Here is a 14,757-nt window from a genome sequence, read left to right on the forward strand (position 1 = left end):
TTTGCTGTTTGTGTTTATTTGTCCCCAGTCAGCCCAAAACAACTTAAAACAAAGGATATGTCATATCGTAACCATCAGGAAGTGCCAGAAATTCAACACGTTATGCCAGATTTTCTTGAAAATGTTTATAGAAACAGACTTTAGTGAAGCAGTTCTTTTGTATGGTGTGATTAGCCATTTTTATTAGTCCATTTAATGCAAATATAATGCTAAAAATGCAAATTCTAAATGCTGTCAGATACAGTATATACAGTATTGTCTTCTTGTGTACCAGTAAATATCTTGTAACTTCTAAAACAGTTGTAGAATAAACCTCATTTGTCTTTAAAAGTCACATAAAAATGTGTAAGTCTACAGCATCAATCTCCCTTTTTATTATTGGAATTCACTCCTGTAGTTTTGAGTCTTATTTATACAGGTGAGTTTCACAGTAATCTGACTGTCCAGAAGTAAATGAATAGTAAACCTTGCCAGGACTGGAAATACAAGCCCTCATCTTTCCTCTATGAGACCGCAACAAGTTTGGCCAGGGGCGCTTGCTCACACCATTATGGAGATAAGACTTGAGACTTTCAGTGTTTGTCAGTTCCTCTTCACATCGCTATGGAGACAGACCTCGGGGTAGAAACTACTTCGGCGCCAAGAGACGTGTGTACTGTCAGCCTCCATATCCAGCCAGTCAGTCATTTTATTCTTTCGTTCAGTCAGTCAGTGAGTCATTTCATTGCTTCAGTCAGTCGGTCAGTCAACCGGTCAGTCAGTTCAACCGCTTTTACAAACAAACTCAGTACACAGTCGCTCACAAGTCCCTGAAAGCTGGAGGGATTTATTGATACTACGGCATTATATTTTGATTTATTTAATTATTCAAAAGTAGTATAAAAGCATATTGATGTGATCTACTTTTAAAAAAACTGCAATGAAAGCAGACGAAACACCAACCATTGCATTATTTAATGTGCTCAGTGTATTTACCATTAACCAAATAGTTGTACTTTTATGTGCATCAGGTTTGGTTATCAAACATCAATCAACCCGAGTGTGGTTGGTGTATGACTTTAAATCACACATTCAAGTTACAGGTACAACCCAAGGTCAAATGATTTAATCTGAACACAACAGATTAAAATAATTTGATATGCCGTGGATTCAAATTTCTACCTTCTCTTCTCTTCTCTTCTCTTCTCTTCTCTTCTCTTCTCTTCTCTTCTCTTCTCTTCTCTTCTCTTCTCCATTCTTTCCAAAGAAAAAAATGTCTTCCATAATGTCCTCAGTTCGTTATGTATGTACTGTACCTTTTGCTGTTACAGTGGTGAACAATCAACAGACATTTTTTTCCACTAATAAATTGTGTTTTTTCACACCAGGGTTGATTGGAGGAAATCCAAACTCACAGCATTATTTCTTTTGACTGGATGCCACTGTATAAATGTTTGCTGGGGGTGATTTGTTCAAAAGAACAGTGGGTGATAATAATGATATTCATTTTACTGTATTGTACCCACAATCTATTACCAGTGGGTGCATGCAAATGGACGAACTGATTTCGTTTTAGCAAGTTCCTTGATCATCTTACAGTTGTGCAGAGAGAAGAATGACAAGCTTTTGCACTTAAACTAGCAAATGTTTACTTCTTGGTACAAGCTAATTACATCTCAAAAGTACAAGAAATACTGGACACACACAACTAAGTTGATCAAGGAGCTTATTTGCTAAAATGTTTTTGGTAATGAGGGAAGCCATTTATCCCTCTCAAATCACCCCTTTCATGTTGTGTACCTGTCTATATGTGTGTTATGTGTGTGTGTATAATCCATTCTGTTTTTTTGTGTTCCAGAAATAGGATCTCCAAATCCAAGTTCAGGTTAGTACATGTTGTTTACCATAGTCTTTTACCTCACCTGCTCTAACATCTCTACTGCTGTGGTATTTGTAGGTCGCTGGATGTGTTTGTATGTGTGCGAGAGAGAGAGAGTCTTTTTGCTCTTTGAAAAGAAATGGTCGTTCAAAAAAAAAAAAAAAAAAGTTGAAGAAGTAACACAAGTTGTTTTTAAGGTCACACGAGATGAATTCCCAAATTACAATCACGGAAATGTTAAAATAGGCCCATCTTCAACTTAAGAGTGCATGTCCGCTTGTGTCGTGTTGTGAGTTGTGTCTCATGTAACATTCAGTGTGCCATAACTGACTTTAAACAGCTCAAACACAAACAGAGGACTGGAATATGAATTTTGTAAAGGCGCAGACAGAGAGAGAACACTTCCTGGTGAGCTGTGCTGACCTGTTTGAAAAGAGGCCTTGACAAATCTTCTCCCAACCATGTCTGGCGGTAAAGAAAAGGGGTCAAGTGCAAATAATGGATAGACAACCAAAATAGAAAAAAAAAACAGATACTTTTTAAGTGCAGCTATGTTCTGGGTTTTATTTCGTTGTTATGAATAAAACCTTTGGGTCTAAAATATGTATGTTTCCGTCTTTTTGTTACTGTGAAACAGTGTGGTACGTTTAATTTAGCAGGATCTGAATCAGTTTTTTTATCCTTAAAGCAGCCTATAATTAACAAATTATTGTTGCCTCATTAACATTTAAGGTAATTTGCAGCAAATTCTTGTAATCACATGTTGTCATTGTGCTAATCCTGCACTAGTAGCTGGGATGTGTTACATATATCTACATTTATATATGTATATATGAAAAAAATTTAACAAGGACATTGACTTATTGGATTCCTCCCTCAAAGTGTCCAGGGTGATGCATATAAAACATAAACATAAAACTCTAAAGTGAGATTCATGCTTCCCTGCTTTTCTGTGGTTAGAACAATAAAAACACTGGTTACTGTCTGCAAATGTTTTGATTTTGCTTACTGAGAAACGATTATGTAATTGCAGCTGTAAAATCATTGCTACATGGGCGTAGATAAAAAATGATATCACACTTTGAGTGGACTGGTTCACATAGATGTGACTGTGAGGTGTGAAGTTGGCAATTACCAAAAACAATAACTTTTATTTTCAACAGTAGAGGGCAAGAAAATTACAAAAGAGTCTTCACATAGCCTAACACCTAACATGTGGAAATGTGTAAAAAACGTTTTGTTTTTTTTTTACACTAAAATGTACCACTTCTTTTGATGCATGAATTTCCTTTGAAGTGTGAATCACACTATAACACATTTCACTTTAAATTTGTGCCTTCAATCATTTCGTAAGAATAAGTGTTTCTCTTTTTTTTTTTCTTAAATGGTACATATCTCATTCTGCAATAAAGCTCTTCATGTTGGCTTTTCCTTGGTGTGAAACGTCTTTGAGGATGACTAACTCTGTTCCACAGCTCTGCTCTCAAACAACAGACAGCCAAGGGCCGAGGGGTGATGTCATCACTACTCTGTAGACGGACTAATTGACTCTTTCTTTTTCTTCTCCCTCCTCCACTGTTTGTTTTCCACTCTCTTCTTCATTTATTTCTTTTGATTATACTTTGTTTTTTCTCATTTCTTGTCTCTTGAGCCTTCACTCTTCCTCTTTCTTTTCTCCCTTCTCTGCCTTTCTTTGCTCTTTCTGTCTTTCTCTCTCCATCTCTCCCTCCCTCCCCCCCTCCTTCTCTTGCCTCTGACCCTCCTGTGTCTCTTTCTCTCTTTTCCCACCTCTCCTCATTCCCATCTTTCCTCACCTCTCTATTTCTTTTTCTCTCTACCTTACCCTCTCTCCTCTCAGCCGGTACTCTAGAAGATGGAACAGGCTGTGTCGAAGGAAGTGTCGTGCGGCGGTCAAATCACAGGTTTTCTATTGGCTGGTCATTTTCCTGGTTTTCCTCAACACTCTGACCATCGCCTCTGAACATCACCAGCAGCCTCAGTGGTTAACCGATGTACAAGGTATCTAAGCACACCCACCAACACATGTACAAACAAACACTGACGTAACAAAATTGTTCACCTTTTTGCATTGTCTTCCACTTTGCTTCCTTTTTAACCTCTTTCCCTTCCCTCATTTTTTATCTCCTTTCTTCCCATCTTCTCAGACATAGCTAATAAAGTGTTGCTAGCGCTCTTTACTGGTGAGATGCTGCTGAAGATGTACAGTCTGGGCCTACAGGTAGGAGGCTAAGAGCACAAGTTTAGTTGAAAGTAGCTAGGAACTTCAGCTAAATTTGTTTGCTTGGTTGTTTGGTTGCATTGTGTGAATTCTTTGATTTAACTCTCTCTCCACAGGCATACTTTGTTTCGCTCTTCAATCGATTCGACAGCTTCGTTGTATGTGGAGGAATTCTTGAGACCATTCTGGTGGAAACTAAGATCATGTCTCCTCTCGGCATCTCTGTGTTGCGTTGCGTACGCTTGCTGCGAATCTTCAAAATAACCAGGTTAATAAAGACACTTATAATATTGACTTTGAGCAGAGTTTTGCTGACAAGGAGTGTGTATCCATTTGTCCTTCTGTGCACACACACACACACATACAAACCCATCTGTAAGTCACCTACTGCAGTACTGAACAATGAAAGGCAATAGGAACTATTGTATTACCAAATGTCTTCAGGATGCACGATCTTGCACTCACTGTAGAGGAAACAGAGAGTGATGTGTTGACTTACAACACGTTATAAAAAGCCAATGACACATTTAACTGGAAAACAAAGTCAAATTGAGTGCGTATTGTGAGAGTTGAAAGTTTATTTATGTGCTCTTACAGCTATATCTACTTTTGTTTTTGCACATGCATACATATTGGCCTTGATAGAGTTTACAATTTCAACTGAACATCTCTTCCCCTAGATACTGGAACTCCCTGTCCAACCTGGTGGCCTCCCTGCTAAACTCTGTTCGCTCCATCGCTTCCCTGTTGCTCCTGCTGTTCCTCTTCATCATCATCTTCTCCCTGCTCGGCATGCAGCTCTTTGGGGGAAAGTTCAACTTCGACGAGACCCGACGCAGCACCTTTGACAACTTCCCCCAGTCTCTGCTCACTGTGTTTCAGGTAATGATACTGCATATTGTCTTCTCTATGCACTCACATTTTCTGCTTGTGTCCTTGAGATTATATGAGTTTTATAGTGAAATGAAGTATAATCTGTCACTGTAGCAAGGGTGAAATAACTTCTTTCCGATTTTTTAAATTTTTTGCCGATTAGATTTTTATTCCATTTATTTCTGTCTCTACAGATCTTAACTGGAGAAGACTGGAACTCTGTGATGTATGATGGCATCATGGCGTATGGTGGGCCGTCCTTCCCCGGCATGCTGGTCTGCATCTACTTCATCATCCTCTTCATCTGCGGAAACTGTATCCTGTCACAAAATAGGTCTACATGAGACAGCTGCACATAGGCGTAGATTATGTGGATATGGAAGATTGACAGCCAAATTTGTTTTCGGATACTGATCAATTCTATCCTGTCAAATGGGTCACAATATGACTGAATGTGATTTGAATTAAATCAGATCTGATTTCTAACCTCTTTTTTAAAATACAGTTGCAAAATGGAAGGATGTGTTTTGCATGGGTTTATACATCCATGAAGCGAAAAACAGTTTACTGTGGGTCTTTGAGCATCTCTATTTGAGAAATTACTTTTCTTTCAGATGAAGAAAGGTTAGAGTAAAGGTTACAAATTATTCATTTAGCCTACTTGGATTGTTTTCAAGAAGCTATACTGATGATCCGATGAGTCTACAAAATCCTTAATATCACCCCCTGACCAGATATCCTACTGAATGTCTTCTTGGCCATCGCTGTGGACAATCTGGCAGACGCAGAGAGTCTAACATCCGCCCAGAAAGAGGAAGAGGAGGAGAAGGAGAGGAAAAAACTGGCCAGGTAAAGTGGAACATTGAAAGAAAGGCATGTAGTCAGAGAGCTGAGGAAAAGAAAGCGAGGAAGAGAGTAACACCAAAAAAATGGTAGGGGAGAGAAGTTGTGGTAGCTTGACCAAACCCTACAGAAAGAGCTTTAATTTACAGCATCCATGGCAGTCAGTGATGCACAGAGGCATTGAAGGATGCTGATATTGTGTGAAATCAAAGAACTGAAAATGCTTAACAATTACAACATGTATATATTATCAGGTTTTAAGACAAGCTGACATTTGCCTGCTTTACTTTTCTGTCTAAACAGATTTTATTGGGTAATTTTAGCTTCTCATTGCCTACAAAGGCAATTTGTCAGCAATCATAATTTGAGATTTTAGTACAGCTGAGGAAGATAATGCTCCCCTCACTGGCACAAATCATTAAATATCTCCTTCTTGGTAGCAACCAGTATTGATTTGAGGAAAAAGTGTAATGGAAAACAATCATTTTCCTGCCTAGTATCTTATTGATTGATTCGAATGATACAGCCACCCTCTGCGACTGAAATACACCCCATCATTGAAAATCTCATTGTTTATTTTTTTCTTCTGGTGTTAATGTATATGTTATTCAATACAAATCTATGGATAAGCAGAGGGGCTAACACGGCTAGGTTTAGGAGAATGAGAAAGATGCCGATCCCCTTTCTCCCTTTTTCTCCAGGCTCGCCAGTCCAGAGAAGCGTCATGACAACGAGAAGCCTCCTCTCGAGGAGGAGAAGAAGGAGAAGATAGAGCTGAAGTCAATCACATCTGACGGAGAGATCAACACTGCCACTAAGGTACACAGCAAGCAGTTGAGTAATGCGGCGTGCAAATCACCTCCAGCGAGGACGCATCTGGGACCGCTAAACGCTCCAGTTGGTGGGCGGTGCTCTTTCCTCCACGATCATGATGGATCACTTTTTTCTCTACAAAAAATGACGTAGCTTACTATGGAAACACTGCAGTGGATTGGATAGATGTACTGTGAATTTGGCGGCTCTTGGTTTTAGCTCGTCTGTTTTCAAGCAGGAAAAAACGGTGGCCTGGTCAAAAGTTTTCTCATGTTACAGCTAAACAGTACACTAAAATATGTTTCTGAAAATATTTGAGGCGAGAAATAGGCAATTCAGTAACATAATCTGGATTCATATTTGATCAGCACTGCCTAGTTTGACAGTTTGATCTGAGTTTCATGAGCCAGGTGTGTTGCACTGGACGGACTCATTTGCATAAAGTTGAGGCTGCACTGTATCTATCATGCACCATGTGGCCGCATCTCCTGTTCTCCATAGAAAATGAATAAAATCCATGGACTTGACATATGTCATCACATCCAGTCTTTGTGTAGCATTAGTGAGTATGTTGTCAGAGAAATGAATGAAATGGTGCATAAATGCAATGTTCTTCTTCTGCAGATCAACATGGATGACTACTGTGGAGATGAGAGTGAAGAGAAGAATCCATATCCTGCTAATGATTACATAGGTAATACACAGCCCAGCCACAAACCAGATGTGTGTATGGAGGAATGAGTGAATGAGTAGAGAAGATGAAGGAATGGATGAAAATGACATTGTTGCCTTGCTAGCAACCATACAAGTCCATGTGAGTTCCCTGGTGGTTCACTTTCCTTCCTCTCCTCTTCTTTGTTCTCCTCTCCTCGTGTCTCCTCTCTCCCCTTTCTTCTTGTCCTCCCTCTCATTAGGAGATGAGGACGATGATGAGCCAGAAATGCCAGTGGGTCCGAGGCCGCGGCCGTTGTCCGACATTCAGCTGAAGGAGAAGGCTGTTCCCATGCCGGAGGCCCGTGCTTTCTTCGTCTTCAGCCACACCAACAAGTAAGAAGAGACTGCAGTTCTCTCTCTCTCTATACTTTCATCTGGTTTTCTTGTTATTTTTAGCCTAATTGAAACTACAAAACGATTCACTCAATTTGTCTCTCAACCCCTCCGTTTCTCTGTTTCTATCACTCTGTTTTGTAGATTCAGGGTTCTGTGCCATAAGATCGTCAACCACAACATCTTCACCAACCTCATCCTCTTCTTCATCCTGCTCAGCAGCATCAGTCTGGCAGCAGAGGATCCAGTCAAGAATGACTCCTTCAGAAACCAGGTAACACACACCAACAAAAAAAAAAAAAAAAAATTGGGAAAGTGCACGTACAGTATATACACACATGAGGCCAAATGTACATTAATACGCAGAAAGAAGCACACGTTGTAGCTGTCATTAGCTGCTCACACACACTCATTCTGTACTAAATGGATTATAGCCGACAGCAACATATAGAGGAGCAGAAGCTTATTGTGACTGGCCTTTTATACTTAATGAGATTTCTCCCAGAGTACTGTAACTGTGATTAACTTCATGTTAAGAAGATGTGACACGCCCGTTATGCTTTGTTGCATCTGTTTCACTCTTTTTAAAGCCATGCTGGTAAATTAAGACTATAATACTGTAATATACACATACAGCAAATATGATATAGTCAAAGAATTAATTCATTATACCCCTCAGGTGTCTTGTTAACCCACATACCAGGCAAATTGCAGATAACAGTAGAGTCTGTATTTTCAGTCTTAAGCCCAACTCTAAAAGACCAAAACATGGACTGTTTGTACAGTAGATATATCTGCATTGAGGTTGTACACATTAATAGAGCATCACCTTATTGTTTATATGTTAATTGTTTTGTGTTTATGGCTGTAATGTATGAGGTGTAGTCTAATGTAAAGAAATAGTACTGTGTGTGCTGTACATTGTTTCCTCTCTCAGTGAGCAAGACAAATCCCTCTGGGGGGCTATTAAAGATTTGTTTTATTGTATTTTCCTTGGCTATGGTATAGGCCGCTATGTATTAGTCTACCTCAGTTAACCTCAGTCTGAAACCTTAATGAAATAATACATCCTGTCTTTCAGATGCTGCTCTGCTCTAAGTCTATTATAGTCAATTCAGAATTAATTATCCTTAGCCCTGAACCTCAGTATTATGTTGAGATGTTATATCCAAGACCATGCCAGAGTTGACTATAAGTCCAGTTCTAAAGAGTGACTTTGAGCCAAATTTGAAAAGCATTGTTTCTTAATATTCTTCTGAGAATATTAACTTATTATGGTAGCACTAATGACTTAATTTGCTGTCTAAAGCTATGCTATGACATCTTCTCTACACTAGGTTTATTTTTTTTTTGTTTTTGTTCGTTTGCTAATATATATTTATGGTGTTCTCCATAATATTCTAGTCTATATTAGTCCAGTATTGTTGAAATGATAACTCTAAACTGAAAACAATCATGCTCTTCGTGTTGTTTCAGATCCTGGGCTATGCAGACCATGTCTTCACTGGACTCTTCACCATAGAGATTATTCTTAAGGTAGTTTTCAATATTATTCTGTATTTATGTAGGATTGCAGGATTAGTTATTAATTTGTGCTGTCTTTATTTTCAAGTGATCCCAAGCCTGGTACTGCTGACATGCCAGCAAATTATGTTTGATGTTTGATATAACATGGTTATATGCCTGGTATGAAGGTTTTAAGTGACGTATGTAGAGATCAGCTCTCAAATTTGCTTTAAGTATGTGTCCTCAGTAGGAAGTGCTTCTCATGTTCAGTATAAGTTAAAACAAAGACAGAACTATTATTTAATATTTAACCTTGCCTGCTCAGGGTTAGAGGTAAAGTGGTTAGTATCACGACCCTCTGCATGTCTAGTGGAATTATTTTAAGTGCCCCCCATGTACACTACTAAACTGTGATTTGATACTTCTTTAAATGACCCTAAATTGTGAACCTTGACCATTGCAGATGACAGCCTACGGAGCCTTCCTCCATAAAGGTTCATTCTGTAGGAACTATTTTAACATTCTGGACCTGGTGGTGGTCAGTGTGTCCCTCATCTCCTCTGGAATACAGTGAGTGCAACAAAATGTTTTATGTTGCATGTTTTCTTTGGGTTTTTTTTACTCTTGTGTCATTTAAAATACATGTCTATTGAAGCTTTAACGATTCACATCCTTGGCATTTTAATCAAAAATTTCTGCACTTATTATATTAACATTATTTTGCAAGTAACATCAGTGAAGCTCACAGTAAAATCAGACATACAGTACATGTGTGTTGTTACATGCTAGAATCAGTTATCCAGATAGCAAGTAGTTTGTGAGACACTACAGTCCAAAAAACACACAAATCAAGTTGTCAAGTGGCTAAGTGGAGAAATGTTTTAGTTTGTAAATTACCCCATGCTTCACACTTCTCTCTACTCTTTAACAACTTTACACTCCATTACTCCCCAATCCTTTCTCTTTTTGGTGATGTTTATTAAAGATGTTCTCTGCTTCCTGTAGCTAATAACTCCTTGGAATGCTGTGATATTTCTGATGTTTAATATGCTATACTACACTCTCTGTCTCTAATGCTTAATAGACTAGACTTCTCGACGTAAGTCCATATTAGTCCGTATTAATAACCCCCTTAACAGACCTTTACCTTAATTGTGTAAAACTGTCACTCTTTTGATTTGGTATTTCTCTGGTCCTGGAGAGTTTAGTTGAAACCTCCCCTAAAGCAATAAAAAAAATTAGTAACATATTCTAATCTGTAAACTCTTTAAAGACAACAATAACAGGTTTTGAACCAGAAAATGTGTTTTCTTTGGGTAAAGTATCCTGGGTCCTCTGATACTGTTTTCACCCTCCATATCTAATTAATGTTAATGGGTTTGTTCATCTGTCCTTTGTCATAGATTTGGGAGCAGGTCAGATTCAGTTCTTATTTCTGGATAAACTGAACTCTCCTGGGCAATAGAAATGACACCTGAATGCTAAAACTCAGTGTTTTTTGCTTGTTAAAGGTAGTGAGTGTGTGGGATATTTCTTGAATATCACAGTCAAATTAATTGTGTTGGTATGACATTAAGTAGAGTCTGTGGACTGCTTGTTACTGTTTTATTATTTATTGTTTTATTGTTATTACTATAGTATTTCTTTGCAGTATATAGTGGATCTACACATCACTTATGCCTCGTTCCCATCTAAGTGCTTGAAGTAACACTGCAAAAAGGCAGAAAGCAGGAGAGGCTTTAGTCTTTAAATGTGCAAATTAAATGCATTTGTCAAATAAACGACTAAATATAGAAAACATCTACCTAGATGAAGGATCAGTTACTACTGCTGTCATCCTGAATAGTCTCATAATGTGTCTGGACAGCAGGAAATATGGCTGAAATCAGTAAACATTAAAGAACTTCGCCAACATGAGACAGTATCTGAAGAACTCATATCTATTTTTGCTTTCTGATGGGAGTATTTCTTGTGATCAAGTGGTTGGTGAATAATGTAAACACATTCCTCATCCCCTTAAGCCCAGTCAGTCAAAGCACACAGCAGACATTTTAATCTTTTGTTACATTCAAAAGGTCTGTTTAAATTTCCTTTGACATTTGGAAAAAGTGTATCACTGCATCAGTACAAGATATCCTCACAGCTGGTTTGACTGTGATATGTAACTGATAACATCCTACTCCACGTGAACTACCTTTAACTGCCTTTAAACTTTACCTTCCTGTGTCAAAAGTTGCACAATGGGCCTTTTCCTTACTTACTTCCTTGCTTACTTTTTCCTTACCTTAAGTAGCACAGAATAGTGTCACTCCCTTTAACCTTGTAAAAAGTCCCTCCCCTTAAAAAAATACAGTGACATTTTGAAAACACATTTTTCTTCCACTTTTTTCACTGTGGGAAAAGGTTTTTGTATTTGTCCATCAATTAACTGACTTATTAGCTTTCCACACTAAAATTAAAAGGAAAATATCCTGTACAGGCATGATGTATTTTTAGCATGTTTGAAACCTGTTAATGTAATTTAGGAATAACGACACAGGGGAAGCCGAGTTCAGATTATTGAGGCGACAAAGTTCAAACCTTTTCTCACGTATTTATCAAATTCAAAATGTCAAGGTATTCATTTGATTGTTTTGGTTACTATGTAAAACTTTTTTTGAACCACTTCCTTTAAAAGGTCACACTGTTTGATCTTTGGCTTGTACTGACACTCTCTTACAGCACAATAACTCTCTGTTTGCCTGTAAATGTCTGTATGAGTCTTTGTGTTTGTATGTCAGTGCTGTACATGTGTGTTTGTCCATGTGTCATATGTATTAGTCTATTTTTGGTGTGCATTTTTATGAATATCTGTGCTGTGTTTGTATGTTTGTCCCTGTGTGTATTTTTTATGGATTGTGTTGCATATAATAGCAGCTACAGCCTCTTGTAACACTGGGCAACATTTTAGATGTATTATCAATGCTCTTAACATCCTGAGGTGCAACTATCAGTCCAAAAAGTGATTAGTGATTTCTAAAATGTGCCATAACAGACTATAACCCAGTGTTTTTGTCTGCTCACATGATTGTAGCTAAACAAGCATGTGTGTAATTGCTTTGTGAATATGTGCACTTCTTCAGATGATTTTTAAAAATCTGAAAACATTATTTAACACACCCGAGGGTAGATAAAATAAGTTAGAATACTTTTAGCAAACATGATGTTAATCAAAAGTGATGATTAAAGATTTATGTAAACATATATTCTCGTCTTTGTGCAATTTAAGCTTAATTAATCTCTGAGCTTTCAAGGATTATTTTGTATCATTCCTCTCTTTGAGTTTTAGATGTGGTTTTGCTTCAGTTTTCAAGTTTAAAGCTTGTGTGTTGAGTTGTTACAATCTTCACAGAGATTCTTTGACTCACTCTTGTGTTCACAGTCTTATACACAGATACTATTGAAAGTATCATAAGATGTGTGCTGTTCCATACCTGCAAATATGCCTTTTATTAACTATAGAATGCATATTTCATCAGATTGACTAGTCAGTAATTTAATCCACTGTATGTTTCAGGTCCAGTGCAATTAATGTGGTGAAGATCCTGAGAGTTCTGCGAGTGCTCAGACCACTGAGGGCCATCAACAGAGCCAAGGGGCTGAAGGTCAGCACACCCACACCTAAAAAAAAACAAAACACAGTCCTACTCTCTTCTCTTCTTGCAGTGGACTGTGGAAATAAATACAATTGGTGCTTGCACTTCAGTAAATTGTCTGGAGGGAAAGTTTTGCAATATTAAACTGATTGAAATATTTACTGACTCTTAAAATGCACACATACCCGTATACTCACAATCACTTTTCTTTGTGTTTTCCAGCATGTAGTGCAGTGCGTGTTTGTGGCCATCAGGACCATCGGAAACATCGTCATTGTCACCACGTTGCTCCAGTTCATGTTCGCCTGTATCGGAGTACAACTCTTCAAGGTAAAGAGGACAGGAGGGAAAAAAGAAGAGGCTCCCCTAGAGCTGTCTGCAAGCCTCATGAAATGTCATCAGTGGCAATGACATGTTTACAATCTAAATTTCTAATATCTCTATGTTTGTCCATCAGGGCAAGTTCTTCTTCTGCTCTGACTCCTCTAAACAGACTCAGGCAGACTGCAGGTAAGAGATCCTTCCTGCACACAGGTTTGTTAATATATCTCTAATAGCATAACTGCTGCTGGATAAACACATTAATATGTGTGTGTTTGTGCATTTACAGAGGTTTCTACATCACGTATAAGAACGGTGATGTGGGGAAGCCTGAAAGAGCCCCGAGAAAGTGGGAGAACAATGATTTTAACTTTGACGATGTCCTGAATGGCATGATGGCCCTGTTTGCTGTGTCTACCTTTGAGGGCTGGCCAGGGTTTGTGTCTCCATACAAACACAATACACATTTATATTGATATGCATATTGTTTTTGCTTTTTCAGGAATGTCCTGGTGTCCTATCCTATTCTACTAATAAAAGCTTTTAACTGGAGCAATGAATCTTCCCTCCCTCAGGTTACTGTACCGGGCCATAGACTCTCACACTGAGGATGTCGGGCCCATCTACAACTACCGCGTGGTCATCTCCATCTTCTTTATCATCTACATCATCATCATCGCCTTCTTCATGATGAACATCTTCGTCGGTTTCGTCATCGTCACGTTCCAGGAGCAAGGAGAGCAGGAATATAAGAACTGTGAGCTGGACAAGAACCAGGTAAAGTGTGTTTTATATAAAGTTATTACTGAATGTTGACAGTTTTCAGGTTACATTAGAAAACAGGGAGCGACTTCGCTGTTCTGACTGAAGTGGGAAAGTCATTTTGTCATTCAGGAGACACAAGGGAGAGGGAATAGAGGCCAGGCAGTGGGGGAAAGAATCTGGAGAGGGTACATGAGTTTTAGAGGCTGAACTACTTCAGGAGTCAAGCCAGGAAGGAGCTGCAGTAGCTCTGACAGAAGATAAGTAAAGCTTAAAAAAGGGGCTTGGCCAAGTCCTTGCAGCTGGGTTCTCTGCTGGTGCAGGTCTTAGCAAGAGCCCGGAAATGCAGAGAGGAGATGGAGGAATAGTTTGGGATGGAAAAGGCTTTTTTTTTTCAACTGCCAGAAGTCAATTCTGCAGCTTTTCTCCCATGATGGTCTGAGTACAAAGAAACTGAGTGACAAAAAGTTGGGGAACTACATCAGTTAAAGGCAAAAGTCAACATTTGTGTGTATGTGTGTGTGTGTTTTTCACAGCGTCAGTGTGTGGAGTATGCCTTGAAGGCCCGTCCATTGCGTCGCTACATCCCTAAGAACCCCTACCAGTACAAGGTGTGGTATGTGGTAAACTCCACCTACTTTGAATACCTGATGTTCACACTCATCCTTCTCAACACCATCTGTCTGGCCATGCAAGTGAGTCTCAGTCACACAAACACATTCAAAGACAAAGACAAATACAAGTACACATAAATTTAAAATAGGGAAATATTACAGTCAATCCTTTTATGAATGACAACTCCCATCAAACTCCCGTTATCCGTGGACATTATTGAATTGTTTGCGTGTGTTTGTTGTGTG

General features: G+C 38.7%; 1 protein-coding gene across 6 annotated transcripts in view; it reads left to right on the forward strand.

Annotated features, from left to right (window-relative positions):
* cacna1c (calcium channel, voltage-dependent, L type, alpha 1C subunit) overlaps positions 1-14,757 on the forward strand; it is a 147,822-nt gene that overhangs the window by 98,586 nt on the left and 34,479 nt on the right. For 5 of the 6 annotated variants that reach the window (XM_042402937.1, XM_042402933.1, XM_042402934.1 and 2 more), the window contains 19 exons: positions 1,838-1,864; positions 3,717-3,877; positions 4,024-4,097; positions 4,214-4,365; positions 4,778-4,979; positions 5,165-5,285; positions 5,705-5,819; positions 6,515-6,632; positions 7,251-7,320; positions 7,541-7,673; positions 7,818-7,947; positions 9,150-9,209; positions 9,643-9,749; positions 12,736-12,823; positions 13,037-13,144; positions 13,272-13,324; positions 13,425-13,571; positions 13,711-13,912; positions 14,434-14,592. In XM_042402937.1, the coding sequence (XP_042258871.1) occupies positions 1,838-1,864; positions 3,717-3,877; positions 4,024-4,097; positions 4,214-4,365; positions 4,778-4,979; positions 5,165-5,285; positions 5,705-5,819; positions 6,515-6,632; positions 7,251-7,320; positions 7,541-7,673; positions 7,818-7,947; positions 9,150-9,209; positions 9,643-9,749; positions 12,736-12,823; positions 13,037-13,144; positions 13,272-13,324; positions 13,425-13,571; positions 13,711-13,912; positions 14,434-14,592 (2,227 nt within the window). The remainder of the gene's footprint in view (positions 1-1,837; positions 1,865-3,716; positions 3,878-4,023; positions 4,098-4,213; positions 4,366-4,777; positions 4,980-5,164; positions 5,286-5,704; positions 5,820-6,514; positions 6,633-7,250; positions 7,321-7,540; positions 7,674-7,817; positions 7,948-9,149; positions 9,210-9,642; positions 9,750-12,735; positions 12,824-13,036; positions 13,145-13,271; positions 13,325-13,424; positions 13,572-13,710; positions 13,913-14,433; positions 14,593-14,757) is intronic. The other variant, XM_042402935.1, reaches the window with a different exon arrangement.

The sequence above is a fragment of the Thunnus maccoyii genome, chromosome 23, assembly GCF_910596095.1.
Source record: "Thunnus maccoyii chromosome 23, fThuMac1.1, whole genome shotgun sequence".
NCBI classification, from domain to species: Eukaryota; Metazoa; Chordata; class Actinopteri; order Scombriformes; family Scombridae; genus Thunnus; species Thunnus maccoyii.